Here is a 20,381-nt window from a genome sequence, read left to right as displayed (position 1 = left end):
GATCGTAAAGCTTTACTTTTTGTGCCCTGTCTCCTGCGGAGCCGCTATCCCCCCCCCCCCCATGGTCCTTTCAGGAACCCCAGCATCCACTAGGACGATAGAGAAATGAATAATACACAGTCACTTGAAGGACAAACTGTTGGCTAGGAGATGTATTGGAGGGAGTTCACACTTAATTCATTTATCTTCCTACACACAACTACAACTATTGCTCCAGTGTCCCCAAAGGATGCCAGAGAAATGCATTTTTACATTGTATTTCTTTTGGTTTCGAAATATAGTGATCCGCCACATAACACCCGGTAAGTGTGGGATAGGCGGCATGGGGGAGTGCGAAGTTAGTGTTGTCATACTGGGTAATACCATTAAGGGTTTAAGTTGACATACAGATGAATTACAGGATTTACAATGGTACCTTCTTATCCTTTGCAGGCATCTCTCCATTCTGACTAGCAGAAAATTCCAGTTTTCCATCATCTTTGGTGCCCAGCGCCTTCAGACCTTGCGATAGTATCTCTCTTAGTTTCTGATACTGAGGTTTATCAGAATAACCGAGTGCTTTAACCGCCGCCATATATTTGCCGAGCTCATCTGTCGGCATAAAACAAAATCAACTTTCAAAACATAAATAGACAGAAAAAACTGTATTTGACATATGTAACAAAATACAAGCCCGTCACTAATCTGACAGTATACGAAACAAGGAAAATGGTATTTACTGTTGCAGTATTTATACTCTCAGGGTGTACTGATTATTTCACTTTTGAAAACTTAATTTCAGATGGCGTTTGAGCTATTCGCAGCTAATTTGATTCATTAGGGAACGGTATTCGTTCACGTTTCTCTGGAGCACTTGAAGTTGTGTGTGTGTCTATGTAGTTGTATTCGACGAAACGCGTCAAGCAGCCTCCCTGATTGTGGTATCTTACTGGAAATGTGCTGAACCCTAAAGAAAAAGCAGTCATCACTTGGAGCACAGGTCCACAGATCCATCCTTCCTCCATACAGAGGCATATTTCAGATAAAGTGGTATATTCAATAAGTGTTGGATCCATTCCGACATGCATTTGTTGGAATGGATCAGACAAGCCCTATTCAATAAGCGGCCAAATCAGACTTCTCTGATTTAGCCGTTCCCTCCGGTCTGTACTGCTGCTGTCAGGGGAAGCTACTGGAGGGAGCCACACATGAAAGCGACAACGCACGCTACAGGAGCGGCCATTGTCTATGCTTCTGCCTCCCCCACACATTGCAGGGACCCTACTCATGGCGACAGCACACACGCCCCCTGCACTGCTACACACACTGTGCAATAAGTGACACACATGCATACAACCACTTACTGCACACAGAAGTGTGTTACATAGAACGGCTCAGGGTCAGAGCTGTCAGCCTGAGGAGTTTCTGTCCGCCTTGCACTCGTGACGCTGGGTGCCGCTGTACAGGAAGTTTGTGCCATAGCTCAGAACTGCCAATAACAGCAAGAATGGAGGCGTGTACAAGACCACACCGCAGGGGAAATGTTGGTCACTTGGGCAGGGGCAGCATACACTGCCTGATGCTTCCGACGGCCGGGGAGCGCTGCCGGGAGAGAGGTGTCTGGCCGCAGCTCCAGCTGCCCCCTCCAGTAAGTACTCTCTCTCCCTCGCTCCGCCGTCTCCACAACTCAATCTGACTTTTTTTTTTTTTTAAAGTCGGATTGAAAATGTCAGAAACGTGGCCAAAAGATCCACGTTTACCGACAAGTGGGGAATTCCCGACTTGTCGGAAAAAAACAGCCTATATTGAATAGGTCGGAACCCCTTTCCGACAAGACGGTAGCTTCAGATAGCAACTGAATACACCCCTCAGTAAGCTGTATGGTTTTATTTAAAATGTGGAGACTCTTAATCCTTTATTTATTTTTTTAGTTATATTATAAAGAAAACTACTAGACCATTAGTGGCCCTTGGCCCTGCTATATCAGAGTGCGTTCTGTTGTGGTGGACACACAAAGAATGTACAGATTACTTGCCCCGACAGGAATGCTTGACGAAGACAACTGAGAAACATCATAAACATACAGAAATGAAGAACATACTTTAAAGTGATGATCCCAACATACTCCTACCGCTCCTCCCATTAATGATGTCAATGAGGTTCTTACCTGGTTTCTTCTTCCCCGGGAAACACATTTCCATGAGTGTTGAGATTTCATCACCATATCTGAAATCAATCAATAAGACAAGTAATGGAGACGCAATCTAATGAGAGCTTAATGGCCTATTCATGCTTGTTCTTCAGCAAAAAGACCAATTACTTGTGACCAGTACCCGGATAGACTACATGAGAACACAACCACTGATACTTCTTACTGGAGCAGTTTCTCCCTATCCCTGAGCTGCATAAGCCCTCGGTCGGTTTTAGGGATATCCATGCTTAAGCACAGATTATTAAAATCAACTAATTAAGTCCCCTGTGCTTAGGTATGGCAGTGTACCTTGAGGACTGTCGTCTAATGAATCAATCCTATTTGGAGTTCAACTCCTAGTAAGCTATTGCAGGAATTGTAACAACTTCCATAGAAAATGTCCTTTTGAAACCATGAATGATAACACCCCTCCCCACATATACATCTACACACTTAAGGGTCAATCCTATTAGGTGCAAGTTTGCAAAAGCGAGTTTGCATGATGAAACGCATATACATTGCATGAATGCAAACACCAGAGAAATGCGAGATCGAATTAAAAATTCAGATTTGCAGGAGTGACTGGGAGAAGGACATGAAAATGTTGGGAAATTATCCTGGACCCAAAAAAAGTGGCGACAGCGATAGCGGGGCAGTATAAAAAGTGGTTAGTGGCCATATGCAAAGTACTGGTGGGTCTTAAAAGGTATCAATGGCTGATTATCGCTATTTTGTATTAATAGTGGAAAAATTATAGCAGGCGTTTTTCAGCAAATTAGACTTACCAGTATTTTGAGGTATAGAAAAATGTCGTATTTTTTCAGTGTTTTTATATAAGTTTGTACAAAGCTGGTTAGAAAACTTTTCTGCTCCATTCTCTACAAGTTCAAAAAACCTTTCCCCATCAATACAACACATCCATGTCTTTATCGGCCCAACTATGCTTTTGAAACTGGATTATTGGGGCAGTACGGATGGTGTAATGGTTAGCATTACTGCCTCACAGCACTAAGGTCATGGGTTCAATTCCCACCATGGCCCGAATTGTGTGGAGTTTGTATATTCTCCCCGTACTTGCGTGGGTTTCCTCCCACAATCCAAAAATATACTGGTAGGTTAATTGGATCCCAACAAAAATTAACCCTAGCGTGAATGTGTCTGTGTGTACATGTGGTAGGGAATATAGATTGTAAGCTCCACTGGGGCAGGGACTGATGTGAATGGCCAAATATTCTCTGTAAAGCGCTGCGGAATATGTGTGCTCTATATAAATAACTGATAATTACTCAGTGGAAGGAGTTAACCAGAGCTATACAGTGTCTTGACATTTTACCATACCCTAAGCAGGTGAACAGCTAGGCAAAACCATTTTACCAATTACAGTATGCGCAGAACCTTTGCAATGTCTGCAACATTAACTAGAGCTAGAAAAAAACATACTTTATTTTCGAGTCGGTAACATAATTTGCATCCGTCAAGTTGTCCTCCCATGGAAGTTTACCACACAGCCACTGAATCATGCAGTAGCCCAGAATTTCCAAGTCTCCTCTTCTTGATGGATCTGACACAACAGTAAACACTCAGTAAATGCCAGCACACATTTCCTATGACCGATTTCTGGTAAGTGGGCAAAACAGTTTAGCTGCTGCTACCATATGAATTAATGCGAAGACATAAACATCCTGTGTTTGCAGCAACGGTTCCTCTATGCGAATTATGTTCCTTCCTCAGAGTTTTGCTGGTTGTGCAATAGTAACGAGAGGCTGGGTTGTTCACTCAAGCACCTGGCAAATGTGACCCAACGATTACCTTTCTTTCTAAGCCAGGGATGTCTCCTCTCACGGCCACGTTAGTCAAATTTATGGGCAATCAGGGCAGTTCAGCAATTTTATATATGACTGTGACCATTATGGGGTGTTATTTACTTAAACAGTGCACAAGTTACACCTGTATGGAAGCCAGGTGTCCCCTGTATTTCTTATGCACCCATTTGGGAACAATGAATGCATGGGTATAGGGCACTAAGAAACTTTTACTGTGTGAGCTCTTTCCTTCTCTATACCCTATTATCCAGTCTTCAAGTACTTTGTGGATTTCTTTAATCGTGCAAAGATGAGTTTTATCTATTTTACTGCGTCACTAGTTATCCTACCTGCTTACACAGTCTGTAATCCTCAAAATACAGTGGTCTTTTCAGAGAAGACTGGCAAAAACTTTTTTGTAAAGTGCTACATGTCCTGTCTCCAAATAATATTCCCACTGCTTATTTGAATCTTAACCTGGTTTCGACAGCTTCCCAATATTCTCTACTTTAATTCAAATGTCTAGCCTGGAAACCAGAATGGAGCTAGGAAGGCTCATTCTTGCAGATCTCCATATAGAATATTTCATGAAGACCGTTTTAGGTTATAAACAAAAGCACTCCATTGAAAGTACCAAGATCCAACTGAATCAGGATATAGTCAGGAACAATCTTCCAATGTGGACAATTCTTTTGTCCTTTTAGACGTTGTCCGGGTTCGAAAAAGTTCCCTAGATAAGGCCACAAATATCTGAAAGATAGATAAACTCTTGGTTCTCTACACTGCACGTGAGGTTGGCCTGTGACCAAGAGGACAATACCTCAAGTAATTCCGCATGCATATACTAGAATAGACAAACCTGTTCCTGGAAGAACATCCTACCAGGCCAAGAACTGTCTCTTGGACGGTGTGGCATGGATCAAGCTGTGATGGGCAACCAGCTGATTCCCTGTCTAAACTTTTATAATGTTCTACGAGTGCAATATTCTTACATCCAAAGATACTAGATTTAGACTGAAGGGTTTGCACAGGACAACATCAGAGTGCTCCCCACTGATTTATGTACTAGTGCTAAATCCTCCTCTTGTAGTCCGCGGGGAGGCAATGCATGCCCACCACTTTTACGCTTTGGTTTTGTCCTTTGTTTAACAAGTTGTCTTGTTTTAGAGGACACACGTCCTCATTGTGGTTTATCTCTCCCTCTCTCTATTACCTCTCACTCTCTCCTGTACTAGGGCAATTTTTAAAAATAATTGACTTGCTCCCAGGTAGGCTATATAGAGGTGGAGAAGCTCAGACTTCCGTAACATTTACTTAAGCGTGCCCAAGCTCCAGCACACACTCTTATACACAATGGTTCCAGCGTCCACCAATGGAAGAATTCACCGCAAGTACAAAAAATAATTTTTTTTTATTTTTTTTTACCGCTACTTGTACATTCATCACCATAAAACTTGTGCCCCCCCCCACATTTTGCAGTAATATAGTTTAAACAACCAACCACGGCCCATAGAGCATTTTTAGCTGTGCATTATGGACATCCAATCAGAGTACGTAGTGCTTTTACTGTGTATTGGGGACACCCAATCAGGGGCCAGAGAGCTCTTGCTGTGCACTATGGACATCCAAATCAGAGGCTGTAGTGCTCTTACGGCGCACTAAGGACACCCAACCAGAGGCCATATAGTGCTCTGCGTACTATGTCCATCCAATCAGAAATAAGTGTCAAGTTCCATCATGCAATAAAAGGGACCAGTGCTTGGAGACTATCATTCTTTGGCAGTATAGCTCATTTCTCCAAAATAAGAACTTACGCTTTGGGTATAACCTTTATTAGCACTGAGCATAGTACGTTATTAAAGGGTACAAACACATTTGTGATTTTTTTTTTTAATAATCAGTGTGCAGCATGTAAAACTTGGGTTCTGTTTTTCTCCAGTCAGATGATAATTTCAGAAAATAAAGTATTTTCTTCAGCCGACTCCAGAAAGCCATTTCTAAGAATTTCAGGGATGTCACATTCACGTGCGATGCCAAAGAAATTTGCATACTGTATGTAGGAGGCTCAGCAAGTTACTTGGACAGAAAATAAGAATTTACTTACCGATAATTCTATTTCTCGGAGTCCGTAGTGGATGCTGGGGTTCCTGAAAGGACCATGGGGAATAGCGGCTCCGCAGGAGACAGGGCACAAAAAGTTAAGCTTTAGGATCAGGTGGTGTGCACTGGCTCCTCCCCCTATGACCCTCCTCCAAGCCTCAGTTAGGATACTGTGCCCGGACGAGCGTACACAATAAGGAAGGATTTATGAATCCCGGGTAAGACTCATACCAGCCACACCAATCACACTGTACAACCTGTGATCTGAACCCAGTTAACAGTATGATAACAGCGGAGCCTCTGAAAGATGGCTCACAACAATAATAACCCGATTTTTGTAACTATGTACAAGTATTGCAGATAATCCGCACTTGGGATGGGCGCCCAGCATCCACTACGGACTCCGAGAAATAGAATTATCGGTAAGTAAATTCTTATTTTCTCTATCGTCCTAGTGGATGCTGGGGTTCCTGAAAGGACCATGGGGATTATACCAAAGCTCCCAAACGGGCGGGAGAGTGCGGATGACTCTGCAGCACCGAATGAGAGAACTCCAGGTCCTCCTTAGCCAGGTTATCAAATTTGTAGGATTTTACAAACGTGTTTGCCCCTGACTAAATAGCCGCTCGGCAAAGTTGTAAAGCCGAGACCCCTCGGGCAGCCGCCCAAGATGAGCCCACCTTCCTTGTGGAATGGGCATTTACATATTTTGGCTGTGGCAGGCCTGCCACAGAATGTGCAAGCTGAATTGTATTACACATCCAACTAGCAAAAGTCTGCTTAGAAGCAAGAGCACCCAGTTTGTTGGGTGCATACAGGATAACAGCAAGTCAGTTTTCCTGACTCCAGCCGTCCTGGAACCTATATTTTCAGGGCCCTGACCACATCTAGCAACTTGGAGTCCTCCAAGTCCCTAGTAGGCGCAAGACACCACAATAAGCTGGTTCAGGTGAAACACTGACACCACCTTAGGGAGAGAACTGGGGACGAGTCCGCAGCTCTGCCCTGTCCGAATGGACAAACAGATATGGGCTTTTTTGAGAAAAAAACCACCAATTTGACACTCGCCTGGTCCAGGCCAGGTCCAAGAGCATGTTCACTTTTCATGTGAGATGCTTCAAATCCACAGATTTGACTGGTTTTAAACCAATGTGTTTTGAGGAATCCCAGAACTACGTTGAGATCCCACAGTGCCACTGGAGGCACAAAAGGGGGTTGTATATGCAATACTCCCTTGACAAACTTCTGGACTTCAGGAACTGAAGCCAATTCTTTCTGGAAGAAAAATCGACAGGGCCGAAATTTGAACCTTAATGGACCCCAATTTGAGGCCCATAGACACTCCTGTTTGCAGGAAATGCAGGAATCGACCGAGTTGAAATTTTTTCGTGGGGCCTTCCTGGCCTCACACCACGCAACATATTTTCGCCACATGTGGTGATAATGTTGTGCGGTCACCTCCTTTCTGGCTTTGACCAGGGTAGGAATGACCTCTTCCTGAATGCCTTTTCCCTTAGGATCCGGCGTTCCACCGCCATGCCGTCAAACGCAGCTGCGGTAAGTCTTGGAACAGACATGGTACTTGCTGAAACAAGTCCCTTCTTAGCGGCAGAGGCCATAAGTCCTCTGTGAGCATCTCTTGAAGTTCCGGGTACCAAGTCCTTCTTGGCCAATCCGGAGCCATGAGTATAGTTCTTACTCCTCTACGTCTTATAATTCTCAGTACCTTAGGTATGAAAAGCAGAGGATGGAACACATACACCGACTGGTACACCCACGGTGTTACCAGAACGTCCACAGCTATTGCCTGAGGGTCTCTTAACCTGGCGCAATACCTGTCCCGTTTTTTGTTCAGACGGGACGCCATGTCCACCTTTGGTAATTCCCAACGGTTAACAATCATGTGGAAAACTTCCCCATGAAGTTCCCACTCTGCCAGGTGGAGGTCGTGCCTACTGAGGAAGTCTGCTTCCCAGTTTCCATTCCCGGAATGAAACACTGCTGACAGTGCTATCACATGATTTTCCGCCCAGCGAAAAGTCCTTGCAGTTTTTGCCACTGCCCTCCTGCTTCTTGTGCCGCCCTGTCTATTTACGTGGGCGACTGCCGTGATGTTTTATCCCACTGGATCAATACCGGCTGACCTTGAAGCAGAGGTCTTGCTAAGCTTAGAGCATTATAAATTTACCCTTAGCTATATTTATGTGGAGAAAAGTCTCCAGACTTGATCACACTCCCTGGAAATTTTTTCCTTGTGTGACTGCTCCCAGCCTCTTGGGCTGGCCTCCGTGGTCACCAACATCCAAAACTGAATGCCGAATCTGCGGCCCTCTAGAAGATGAGCACTCTGTAACCACCACAGGAGAGACACCCTTGTCCTTGGATATAGGGTTATCCGCTGATGCATCTGAAGATGCGATCCGGACCATTTGTCCAGCAGATCCCACTGAAAAGTTCTTGCATGAAATCTGCCGACTGGAATTGCTTCGAAAGAAGTCACCATTTTTTTTACCATGGCCCTTGTGCAATGATGCACTGATTTTAGGAGGTTCCTGACTAGCTCGGATAACTCCCTGGCTTTCTCTTCCGGGAGAAACACCTTTTTCTGGACTGTGTCCAGAATCATCCCTAAGCACAGGAGACTTGTTGTCGGGATCAGCTGCGATTTTGGAATATTTAGAATCCACCCCTGCTGTTGTAACAGTATCCGAGATAGTGCTACTCCGACCTCCAACTGTTCCCTGGACTTTGCCCTTATCAGGAGATCGTCCAAGTAAGGGATAATTAAGACGCCTTTTCTTCGAAGAAGAACCATCATTTCGGCCATTACCTTGGTAAAGACCCGGGGTGCCGTGGACAATCCAAACGGCAGCGTCTGAAACTGATAGTGACAGTTCTGTACCACGAACCTGAGGTACCCTTAGTGATAAGGGCAAATTTGGGACATGGAGGTAAGCATCCCTGATGTCTCGGGACACCATATAGTCCCCTTCTTCCCGGTTCGTTATCACTGCTCTGAGTGACTCCATCTTGACTTGAACCTTTGTAAGTGTTCAAATTTTTTTAGATTTAGAATAGGTCTCACCTAGCCTTCTGGCTTCAGTACCACAATATAGTGTGGAATAATACCCCTTTTCTTGTTGTAGGAGGGGTAATTTAATTATCACCTGCTGGGAATACAGCTCGTGAATTGTTTCCCATACTGCCTCCTTGTCGGAGAGAGACCTTGGTAAAGCAGACTTCAGGAGCCTGCGCAGGGGAAACGTCTCGACATTCCAATCTGTACCCCTGGGATACTACTTGTAGGATCCAGGGGTCCTGCACGGTCTCAGCGTCATGCTGAGAGCTTGTCAGAAGCGGTGGAACGCTTCTGTTCCTGGGAATGGGCTGCCTGCTGCAGTCTTCTTCCTTTTCCTCTATCCCTGGGCAGATATGACTCTTATAGGGACGAAAGGACTGAAGCTGAAAAGACGGTGTCTTTTTCTGCAGAGATGTGACTTAGGGTAAAAAACGGTGGATTTTCCAGCAGTTGCCGTGGCCACCAGGTCCGATGGACCGACCCCAAATAACTCCTCTTCCTTTATACGGCAATACACCTTTGTGCCGTTTGGAATCTGCATCACCTGACCACTGTCGTGTCCATGAACATCTTCTGGCAGATATGGACATCGCACTTACTCTTGATGCCAGAGTGCAAATATCCCTCTGTGCATCTCGCATATATAGAAATGCATCCTTTAAATGCTCTATAGTCAATAAAATACTGTCCCTGTCAAGGGTATCAATATTTTTAGTCAGGGAATCCGACCAAGCCACCCCAGCTCTGCACATCCAGGCAGAGGCGATCGCTGGTCGCAGTATAACACCAGTATGTGTGTATATACTTTTTATGATATTTTTCAGCCTCCTGTCAGCTGGCTCCTTGAGGACGGCCCTATCTATAGACGGTACCGCCACTTGTTCTGATAAGCGTGTGAGCGCCTTATCCACCCTAAGGGGTGTTTCCCAACGCGCCCTAACTTCTGGCGGGAAAGGGTATACCGCCCATATTTTCTATCGGGGGGAACCCACGCATCATCACACACTTCATTTAATTTATCTGATTCAGGAAAAACTACGGTAGTTTTTTCACATCCCACATAATACCCTCTTTTGTGGTACTTGTAGTATCAGAAATATGTAACACCTCCTTCATTGCCCTTAACGTGTGGCCCTAATAAGGAATACGTTTGTTTATTCACCGTCGACACTGGATTCAGTGTCCCTGTCTGTGTCTGTGTCGACCGACTAAAGTAAACGGGCGTTTTAAAACCCCTGACGGTGTTTTTGAGACGTCTGGACCGGTACTAATTGTTTGTCGGCCGTCTCATGTCGTCAACCGACCTTGCCGCGTGTTGACATTATCACGTAATTCCCTAAATAAGCCATCCATTCCGGTGTCGACTCCCTAGAGAGTGACACCACCATTACAGGCAATTGCTCCGCCTCCTCACCAACATCGTCCTCATACATGTCGACACACACGTACCGACACACAGCACACACACAGGGAATGCTCTGATAGAGGACAGGACCTACTAGCCCTTTGGAGAGACAGAGGGAGAGTTTGCCAGCACACACCAAAAACGCTATAATTATATAGGGACAACCTTATATAAGTGTTTTCCCTTATAGCATCTTTTTTATATATTTCTAACGCCAAATTAGTGCCCCCCCTCTCTGTTTTAACCCTGTTTCTGTAGTGCAGTGCAGGGGAGAGCCTGGGAGCCTTCCCTCCAGCCTTTCTGTGAGGGAAAATGGCGCTGTGTGCTGAGGAGATAGGCCCCGCCCCTTTTTCGGCGGCCTCGTCTCCCACTCTTAACGGATTCTGGCAGGGGTTAAATATCTCCATATAGCCCCCGGAGGCTATGTGTGAGGTATTTTTAGCCAAAAATAGGTTTTCATTGCCTCCCAGGGCGCCCCCCTTCCAGCGCCCTGCACCCTCAGTGACTGCCGTGTGAAGTGTGCTGAGAGGAAATGGCGCACAGCTGCAGTGCTGTGCGCTACCTTAAGAAGACTGAGGAGTCTTCATGCCGCCGATTCTGGACCTTCTTCTTGTTTCAGCATCTGCAAGGGGGCCGGCGGCGAGGCTCCGGTGACCATCCAGGCTGTACCTGTGATCGTCCCTCTGGAGCTAATGTCCAGTAGCCAAAGAAGCCAATCCATCCTGCACGCAGGTGAGTTCACTTCTTCTCCCCTAAGTCCCTCGTTGCAGTGATCCTGTTGCCAGCAGGACTCACTGTAAAATAAAAAACCTAAGCTAAACTTTTCTAAGCAGCTCTTTAGGAGAGCCACCTAGATTGCACCCTTCTCGGCCGGGCACAAAAATCTAACTGAGGCTTGGAGGAGGGTCATAGGGGGAGGAGCCAGTGCACACCACCTGATCCTAAAGCTTTACTTTTTGTGCCCTGTCTCCTGCGGAGCCGCTATTCCCCATGGTCCTTTCAGGAACCCCAGCATCCACTAGGACGATAGAGAAATACCGTTTACTTGTGCAATAACAGCAGCCCCTTAGTATAGTAAGTGAACAGCTGAGACAAACACTTCAGTATGATGTTTGTGAAGAACCAGTGACAGACCACTGAAGTTATAAAGGGAAGGTGTCACTCATCAATATTTGGTTTTCTAACTTCATGTTCTTTTTTATCAATATTCTATGTTAAACAAAATGATTTCTACACCAGCTGCTAGAGTTGTTACAATGATTACAAGGCAGTGAGTAGAAATGTGATGTCTACACTGTGTTTTCTGGTAGAAAGTAGTTGAGGACAAAGGGGGTCATTCAGAGTCGATCGTAGCTGTGCTAATCTTAGCACAGCTACGATCTTCTTCCGTGACATGCGGGGGGACGCCCAGCACAGGGCTAGCCCGCCCCGCATGTCAGTCCGGCCCCCCCTCGCAGAAGTGCAAAGGCATCGCACAGCGGCGATGCCTTTGCACTTCAAGAGTAGCTCCCGGCCAGCGCAGCTTTAGCGTGCTGGCCGGGAGACACTCCCCGCTCTCCCGCAACCGCTGCAGGCCACTCCCCGTACGGTCCGGCCACGCCTGCGTTGGCCGGACCGCGCCCACGAAACAGCGGCCAAACACCGCCGTTTCGCCCTTTCCCGCCCATCGACCACCTCTGCCTGTCAATCAGGCAGAGGCGATCGTAGCACAGCGACGGGTGGCCATGCGCCGGCGCACTTCTGACCCAATCACTACGCTGCGAAAAACTGCAGCGTGCGATCGGGTCAGAATGACCCCCAAATAGCTATCCTCCAAATTCGTAAAACATATAGGGGCATATTTATTAAAGAATATTTTGCAGGATATCTATTCAGAATGGGGCAGACGTATTAACCTGGAGAAGGGCTAAAGAAGTGATAACGCACCAGCCAATCATTACGGATTTGAAAAAATAAGATTTTACTTACCGATAAATCTATTTCTCGTAGTCCGTAGTGGATGCTGGGACTCCGCAAGGACCATGGGGAATAGCGGCTCCGCAGGAGACAGGGCACAAGATTAAAAGCTTTAGGATCAGGTGGTGTGCACTGGCTCCTCCCCCTATGACCCTCCTCCAAGCCTCAGTTAGGATACTGTGCCCGGACGAGCGTACATAATAAGGAAGGATATTGAATCCCGGGTAAGACTCATACCAGCCACACCAATCACACCGTACAACTTGTGATCTGAACCCAGTTAACAGTATGATAAAACGAAAAGGAGCCTCTGAAAAGATGGCTCACAACAATAATAACCCAAATTTTTGTAACAATAACTATATACAAGTATTGCAGACAATCCGCACTTGGGATGGGCGCCCAGCATCCACTACGGACTACGAGAAATAGATTTATCGGTAAGTAAAATCTTATTTTCTCTGACGTCCTAGTGGATGCTGGGACTCCGTAAGGACCATGGGGATTATACCAAAGCTCCCAAACGGGCGGGAGAGTGCGGATGACTCTGCAGCACCGAATGAGAGAACTCCAGGTCCTCCTCAGCCAGGGTATCAAATTTGTAGAATTTCGCAAACGTGTTTGCCCCTGACCCAGTAGCTGCTCGGCAAAGTTGTAAAGCCGAGACCCCTCGGGCAGCCGCCCAAGATGAGCCCACTTTCCTTGTGGAATGGGCTTTTACAGATTTTGGCTGTGGCAGGCCTGCCACAGAATGAGCAAGCTGAATTGTACTACAAATCCAACGAGCAATCGTCTGCTTAGAAGCAGGAGCACCCAGCTTGGGTGCATACAGGATAAACAGCGAGTCAGATTTTCTGACTCCAGCCGTCCTGGAAACATATTTTCAGGGCCCTGACAACGTCAAGCAACTTGGAGTCCTCCAAGTCCCTAGTAGCCGCAGGTACCACAATAGGTTGGTTCATGTGAAATGCAGAAACCACCTTAGGTAGAAATTGAGGACGAGTCCTCAATTCTGCCCTGTCAGAATGAAAAATTAAGTAAGGACTTTTATATGATAAAGCCGCCAATTCTGACACACGCCTGGCTGAAGCCAGGGCTAACAGCATCGTCACCTTCCATGTGAGATATTTGAAGCCCACAGTGGTGAGTGGTTCAAACCAATGTGACTTTAGAAAACTCAACACAACATTGAGATCCCAAGGTGCCACTGGAGGCACAAAAGGAGGCTGTATATGCAGTACCCCTTTTACAAATGTCTGAACTTCAGGCATTGAAGCCAGTTCTTTCTGGAAGAAAATCGACAGGGCCGAAATTTGAACCTTAATGGACCCTAATTTTAGGCCCATAGATAGTCCTGTTTGCAGGAAATGGAGGAAACGACCCAGTTGAAATTCCTCTGTAGGGGCCTTCTTGGCCTCACACCACGCAACATATTTTCGCCAAATGCGGTGATAATGTTTTGCGGTTACGTCCTTCCTGGCCTTGACCAGGGTAGGGATGACTTCATCTGGAATGCCTTTTTCCCTCAGGATCCGGCGTTCAACCGCCATGCCGTCAAACGCAGCCGCGGTAAGTCTTGGAACAGACAAGGCCCCTGCTGGAGCAGGTCCTTTCTCAGAGGTAGAGGCCACGGTTCGTCCGTGAGCATCTCTTGAAGTTCCGGGTACCAAGTCCTTCTTGGCCAATCCGGAACCACGAGTATAGTTCTTACTCTCCTTCTTATGATTCTCAGTACCTTTGGTATGAGAGGCAGAGGAGGGAACACATACACTGACTGGTACACCCACGGCGTTACCAGGGCGTCCACCGCTATTGCCTGAGGGTCCCTTGACCTGGCGCAATATCTGTCTAGTTTTTTGTTTAGACGGGACGCCATCATGTCCACCTTTGGTTCTTCCCAACGGTTTACTATCAGGTGGAAGACTTCTGGGTGAAGTCCCCACTCTCCCGGGTGGAGGTCGTGTCTGCTGAGGAAGTCTGCTTCCCAGTTGTCCACTCCCGGAATGAACACTGCTGACAGTGCTATCACATGATTTTCCGCCCAGCGAAGAATCCTTGCAGCTTCTGCCATTGCCCTCCTGCTTCTCGTGCCGCCCTGTCTGTTTACGTGGGCGACTGACGTGATGTTGTCCGATTGGATCAATACCGCCTGACCCTGAAGCAGGGGTTTCGCTTGACTTAGGGCATTGTAAATGGCCCTTAGTTCCAGAATGTTTATATGAAGAGATGCTTCCATGCTTGACCACAAGCCCTGGAAATTTCTTCCCTGTGTGACTGCTCCCCAGCCTCTCAGGCTTGCATCCGTGGTCACCAGGATCCAATCCTGAATGCCAAATCTGCGGCCCTCTAGTAGATGAGCACTCTACAGCCACCACAGAAGAGACACCCTTGTCCTTGGCGACAGGGTTACCCGCTGATGCATCTGAAGATGCGATCTGGACCATTTGTCCAGTAGATCCCACTGAAAAGTTCTTGCATGGAATCTTCCGAATGGAATCGCTTCGTAAGAAGCCACCATTTTTCCCAGGACCCTCGTGCACTGATGCACTGACACCTGGCCTGGTTTTAGGAGGTTCCTGACTAGCTCGGATAACTCCCTGGCCTTCTCCTCCGGGAGAAACACCTTTTTCTGGACTGTGTCCAGAATCATTCCTAGGAACAGTAGACGTGTCGTTGGAATCAGCTGCGATTTTGGAATATTTAGGATCCACCCGTGCTGACGTAACACTACCTGAGATAGTGCTACTCCGACTTCTAACTGTTCCCTGGACCTTGCCCTTATCAGGAGATCGTCCAAGTAAGGGATAATTAAGATGCCTTTTCTTCGAAGAAGAATCATCATTTCGGCCATTACCTTGGTAAAGACCCGAGGTGCCGTGGACAACCCAAACGGCAGCGTCTGAAACTGATAATGACAGTCTTGTACTACAAACCTGAGGTACCCTTGGTGAGACGGGTAGATTGGGACGTGGAGATAAGCATCCTTGATGTCCAGAGACACCATATAGTCCCCTTCTTCCAGGTTTGCTATCACCGCTCTGAGTGATTCCATCTTGAATTTGAACCTCTTTATGTAAGTGTTCAAGGATTTCAGATTTAAAATTGGTCTCACCGAGCCGTCCGGCTTCGGTACCACAAACAGCGTGGAATAATACCCCTTTCCCTGTTGTAGGAGAGGTACCTTGATTATCACCTGCTGGGAATACAGCTTGTGAATGGCTTCCAAAATTGTCTCCCTGTCGGAGGGAGACTTTGGTAGAGCAGACTTCAGGAACCGGCGAGGGGGAAACGCCTCGAATTCCAGTTTGTACCCCTGCGATACTACCTGTAGAATCCAGGGGTCCACTTGCGAGTGAGCCCACTGCGCGTTGAAATTCTTGAGACGGGCCCCCACCATGTCTGAGTCTGCTTGTAAAGCCCCAGCGTCATGCTGAAGACTTGGCAGAAGCAGGGGAGGGCTTCTGCTCCTGGGAAGCGGCTGCATGGTGCAGTCTTTTTCCCCTTCCTCTGCCCCGGGGCAGGAAGGAATGGCCTTTAGCTCGCTTGTACTTATGGGAACGAAAGGACTGAGTTTGAAAAGACGGTGTCTTTCTGCTGATGTGAAGTGACCTGGGGTAAAAAGGTGGATTTTCCAGCCGTTGCCGTGGCCACCAGGTCCGATAGACCAGCCCCAAATAACTCCTCCCCTTTATACGGCAATACTTCCATATGTCGTTTGGAATCCGCATCGCCTGACCACTGTCGCGTCCATAACGCTCTTCTGGCAGAAATGGACATAGCACTTACTCTTGATGCCAGGGTGCAAATATCCCTCTGTGCATCACGCATATATAGTAATGCATCCGTCAAATGCTCTATAGTTAACAGAATATTGTTCCTATCCAGGGTATCAATATTTTCAGTCAGGGAATCCGACCACGCGACTCCAGCACTGCACATCCAGGCTGAAGCAATTGCTGGTCGCAGTATAACACCAGTATGTGTGTATATACTTTTTAGGATATTTTCCAGCCTTCTATCAGCTGGTTCTTTGAGGGTGGCCGTATCAGGAGACGGTAACGCTACTTGTTTAGATAAACGTGTGAGCGCCTTATCTACCCTAGGGGGTGTTTCCCAACGCGTCCTAACCTCTGACGGGAAAGGATATAGTGCCAATAATTTTTTAGAAATTAGCAGTTTTTTGTCGGGGGAAACACACGCTTTTTCACACACCTCATTTAACTCATCTGACTCAGGGAAAACTATTGGTAGTTTTTTCACACCCCACATAATACCCTTCTTTGTGGTACTTGTAGTGTCAGAAATGTTCAATGCCTCCTTCATTGCCGTGATCATGTAACGTGTGGCCCTACTGGACATTACGTTTGTCTCCTCACCGTCGACACTAGACTCAGTATCTGTGTCTGGGTCTGTGTCGACCCACTGAGGTAACGGGCGTTTTAGGGCCCCTGACGGTGTCTGAGACGCCTGGACAGGCACTAATTGATTTGCCGGCTGTCTCATGTCATCAACCGTTCTTTGCAAAGTGCTGACATTATCACTTAATTCTTTAAATACGATCATCCAGTCAGGTGTCGACTCCCTAGGGGGTGACATCACTAACCCAGGCAATTGCTCCGCCTCCACATCATTTTCCTCCTCATACATGTCGACACACACGTACCGACACACAGCACACACACCGGGAATGCTCTGATAGAGGACAGGACCCCACAAGCCCTTTGGAGAGACAGAGGGAGAGTCTGCCAGCACACACCAAGCGCTATATATATATATATATATATATATATATATATATATATATATATATATATATATATATATATATACACACAGGAATAACCTTATATAAGTGTTATTCCCTTATAGCTGCTGTTTATATAATTTTTAGCTGCCAATAGTGCCCCCCCTTCTCTTTTTTACCCTGATTCTGTAGCAAGTCTGCAGGGGAGAGTCAGGGAGCCGTCCTTCCAGCGGAGCTGTGAGGGAAAATGGCGCTTGTGTGCTGAGGAGATAGGCTCCGCCCCTTCACGACGTCCTTATCTCCCGCTCTTTGCTGTAAAAATGGCAGGGGTTAAAATACATCCATATAGCCCAAGAGCTATATGTGATGTATTCTTTTGCCAACCTAAGGTATCATCTGTTATATTGCGTCTCAGGGCGCTCCCCCCCAGCGCCCTGCACCCTCAGTGACCGGAGTGTGAAGTGTGCTGAGAGCAATGGCGCACAGCTGCGGTGCTGTGCGCTACCTTAGTCTGAAGACAGGATCGTCTTCTGCCGCCGATTTCACCGGACCTCTTCGCTCTTCTGGCTCTGTAAGGGGGCCGGCGGCGCGGCTCCGGGACCCATCCAGGCTGAACCTGTGATCGTCCCTCTGGAGCTAATGTCCAGTAGCCTAAGAAACCCAATCCACTCTGCACGCAGGTGAGTCCGTTTCTGCTCCCCTTAGTCCCACGATGCAGTGAGCCTGTTGCCAGCAGGACTCACTGAAAATAAAAAACCTAAAAAACACTTTTATTCTAAGCAGCTCAGGAGAGCCACCTAGCCTGTACCCTTCTCGTTCGGGCACAAAAATCTAACTGAGGCTTGGAGGAGGGTCATAGGGGGAGGAGCCAGTGCACACCACCTGATCCTAAAGCTTTACTTTTTGTGCCCTGTCTCCTGCGGAGCCGCTATTCCCCATGGTCCTTACGGAGTCCCAGCATCCACTAGGACGTCAGAGAAATTACAATTAGGAGCTGATTTGCTGGTGCGTTATCACCTTACACTTATCACTGCTTTATCACTTCCCCAGGCTTAGTACATCTGCCCCAGTGTGTCATAACTACTGTGGATACATGTATACTGTGCGACAAGCTTTACAGTAATTAATAATATACTTACTGACTCCTTTGTGTGCGTCTACGCTTGTAAACTCTATTGTGCCGTTGTGACATTTCCTGGGATCCTCTTTATAGTCTTTGTGAACCCCCTCGGGGCAGTATCTGTAAGCGAGGCCATAATCCACCAGGAACACCTGCACGGACCACATACACAGCACCGATTTCATCCAGGAGAAACTGCAGCTAGGTCTTTAACCGACATGTATAGGTGTGTATGCAGTGCCGACGCAGGAGCGTTGACTGATAAACAGCTTCTAACGCTCCTGCAGCGGTCGGGATCAGTAGGTTACATCTTATGTTCTGCACAAAGAACCTCCCAATTCCCATAGAGGAGCCGCTGATATCGCTGCTGCTGTCACCACCTCACAGGGGGTCACGGCTGGATACGTACCGCACGGCTGATCGGGAGCGTTTAACCTGATCAGCCGACCATCGAATGTGTGTGTACCAGGCTTAACTGGAAACAAACTGGTGTTAGGTGCTGCGTTCACGTCTGCACCCTCACTTATGTTTCTGTGTTGTGCTTGTACAGTCTGGTTCCATCCAGCTACAGATTTGTCCTCATTAATTATTACTGCAGTCAGGCCAAACAACCCCTCGCAGCGCGCCAGTTATCATGCGACTCTGCAAGCACCGCCTGTCTTTTTCCCATCTCAGTTGCAATGTAATGCACCCAGGAGACTGCACTGATTAATTTGATATGCAACACTTACATATAAACATATAATAGTGTGCGACTGAGTCCGAATCTGTATAAGAAGTGCAGCGGCTGTGGCTTTTTTCCATGTCACGCATACAGACAGATATACAGTACATGTGTCACAAATTAATCAGCACATTCTCCTGATACATCCTAATGTACTAATCGCATTGCAACTATTTTCTCAAAAAAGACAACTGCAATATATAGGAGTGAAAATGAATAAGCAAACGTTCATTAAGGCAAGTTGGCTTATTTACTAAAACCGCGTAATGCTGGATACGCTCTAGACGATGTGCAGCAGGTCATCGCTAGCAACAACCCCCGTTGGCCCTGGATGTCAGTAGCGCGCATATCATGGGTACACACCAGACATGTCGCTCCTAGCCAAAGAAACCAATAATATATGCACTCTAATTTGTCCGACTCCACAAGACTGGCATAAGCGGACATGTGATTGGCCGCCACGGGCTACAGCGTGTTACTGCGTTGTGTTGATAATGAAGCCAAATACAACGTTACCTGATCTGGATTTTTGTGGTGAAGGAGAAGGTTGGAGGCTTTGATATCTCCATGTACATATTCATGCTCATGTACATACTCCAGAATATCAATCTGAGACAAGAACCATCACAATGTAAGGACCCCCGTGTTTAGTTACAGATAAAAAGCAAAATTAAAAGGATTCGGTATGATTGGCCGACGGACGGAATGCCGGCTGTCAGAATCCAGACAGCGAATCAGCTCGCTACAGATTATATTCCCACTCGTGGCAGCGTGGACCAACCACTTGAGAGGGAATACCGGGCTGAGGTCGGGATTCCGACCGCCGGCGTTTCAACACCTGTCGGGATTCCGGCGTCAGGATTCTGAATGACAGGCGATATCTTAACGCATCCCAAATAAAATGACAGTACTCATTTTAGCAAAGTCTTTATAATACAGACTGAACTGCAAAAAATATATTAGAGGGAAAGAAAGTGCATAATTTATAGTTTTAGATTTCCTAAATAAAAAATGCACGCTCCATGCAACATATAAGTATGGAATATCACTAATCAATCATAATAGAGCACGTCACACTCCGTGATACTGCAGCCAACACCGGGTGAAGGGGCTAATATCACCGCATGCTGCCAAAAACAGGGGAAGGGAAAGGACAGCAGCAAGATCTAGTGACCAAATACTGGAACCAACCTGCAGATTTAGCTATTTGCTCCATTTGCTGCAATACTGTAGACTGTGTAGCCCCAAAACACGCAATCAATAACAACCATCCAGCACAAA

The 20,381-nt window shown here is 46.8% G+C and overlaps 1 protein-coding gene across 2 annotated transcripts in view; it reads right to left on the bottom strand.

Annotated features, from left to right (window-relative positions):
- The window catches only part of VRK1 (VRK serine/threonine kinase 1), a 90,251-nt gene that overhangs the window by 15,062 nt on the left and 54,808 nt on the right, over positions 1–20,381 (bottom strand). For both annotated transcript variants that reach the window (XM_063948453.1, XM_063948454.1), the window contains 5 exons: positions 19,617–19,709; positions 18,396–18,528; positions 3,611–3,731; positions 2,147–2,205; positions 416–591 (listed from right to left, as the gene is read on the bottom strand). In XM_063948453.1, the coding sequence (XP_063804523.1) occupies positions 416–591; positions 2,147–2,205; positions 3,611–3,731; positions 18,396–18,528; positions 19,617–19,709 (582 nt within the window). The remainder of the gene's footprint in view (positions 1–415; positions 592–2,146; positions 2,206–3,610; positions 3,732–18,395; positions 18,529–19,616; positions 19,710–20,381) is intronic.

This window comes from Pseudophryne corroboree, chromosome 12 (genome assembly GCF_028390025.1).
Source record: "Pseudophryne corroboree isolate aPseCor3 chromosome 12, aPseCor3.hap2, whole genome shotgun sequence".
Lineage (NCBI taxonomy): Eukaryota > Metazoa > Chordata > Amphibia > Anura > Myobatrachidae > Pseudophryne > Pseudophryne corroboree.
This window is presented reverse-complemented; position numbering and strand designations above follow the sequence as displayed.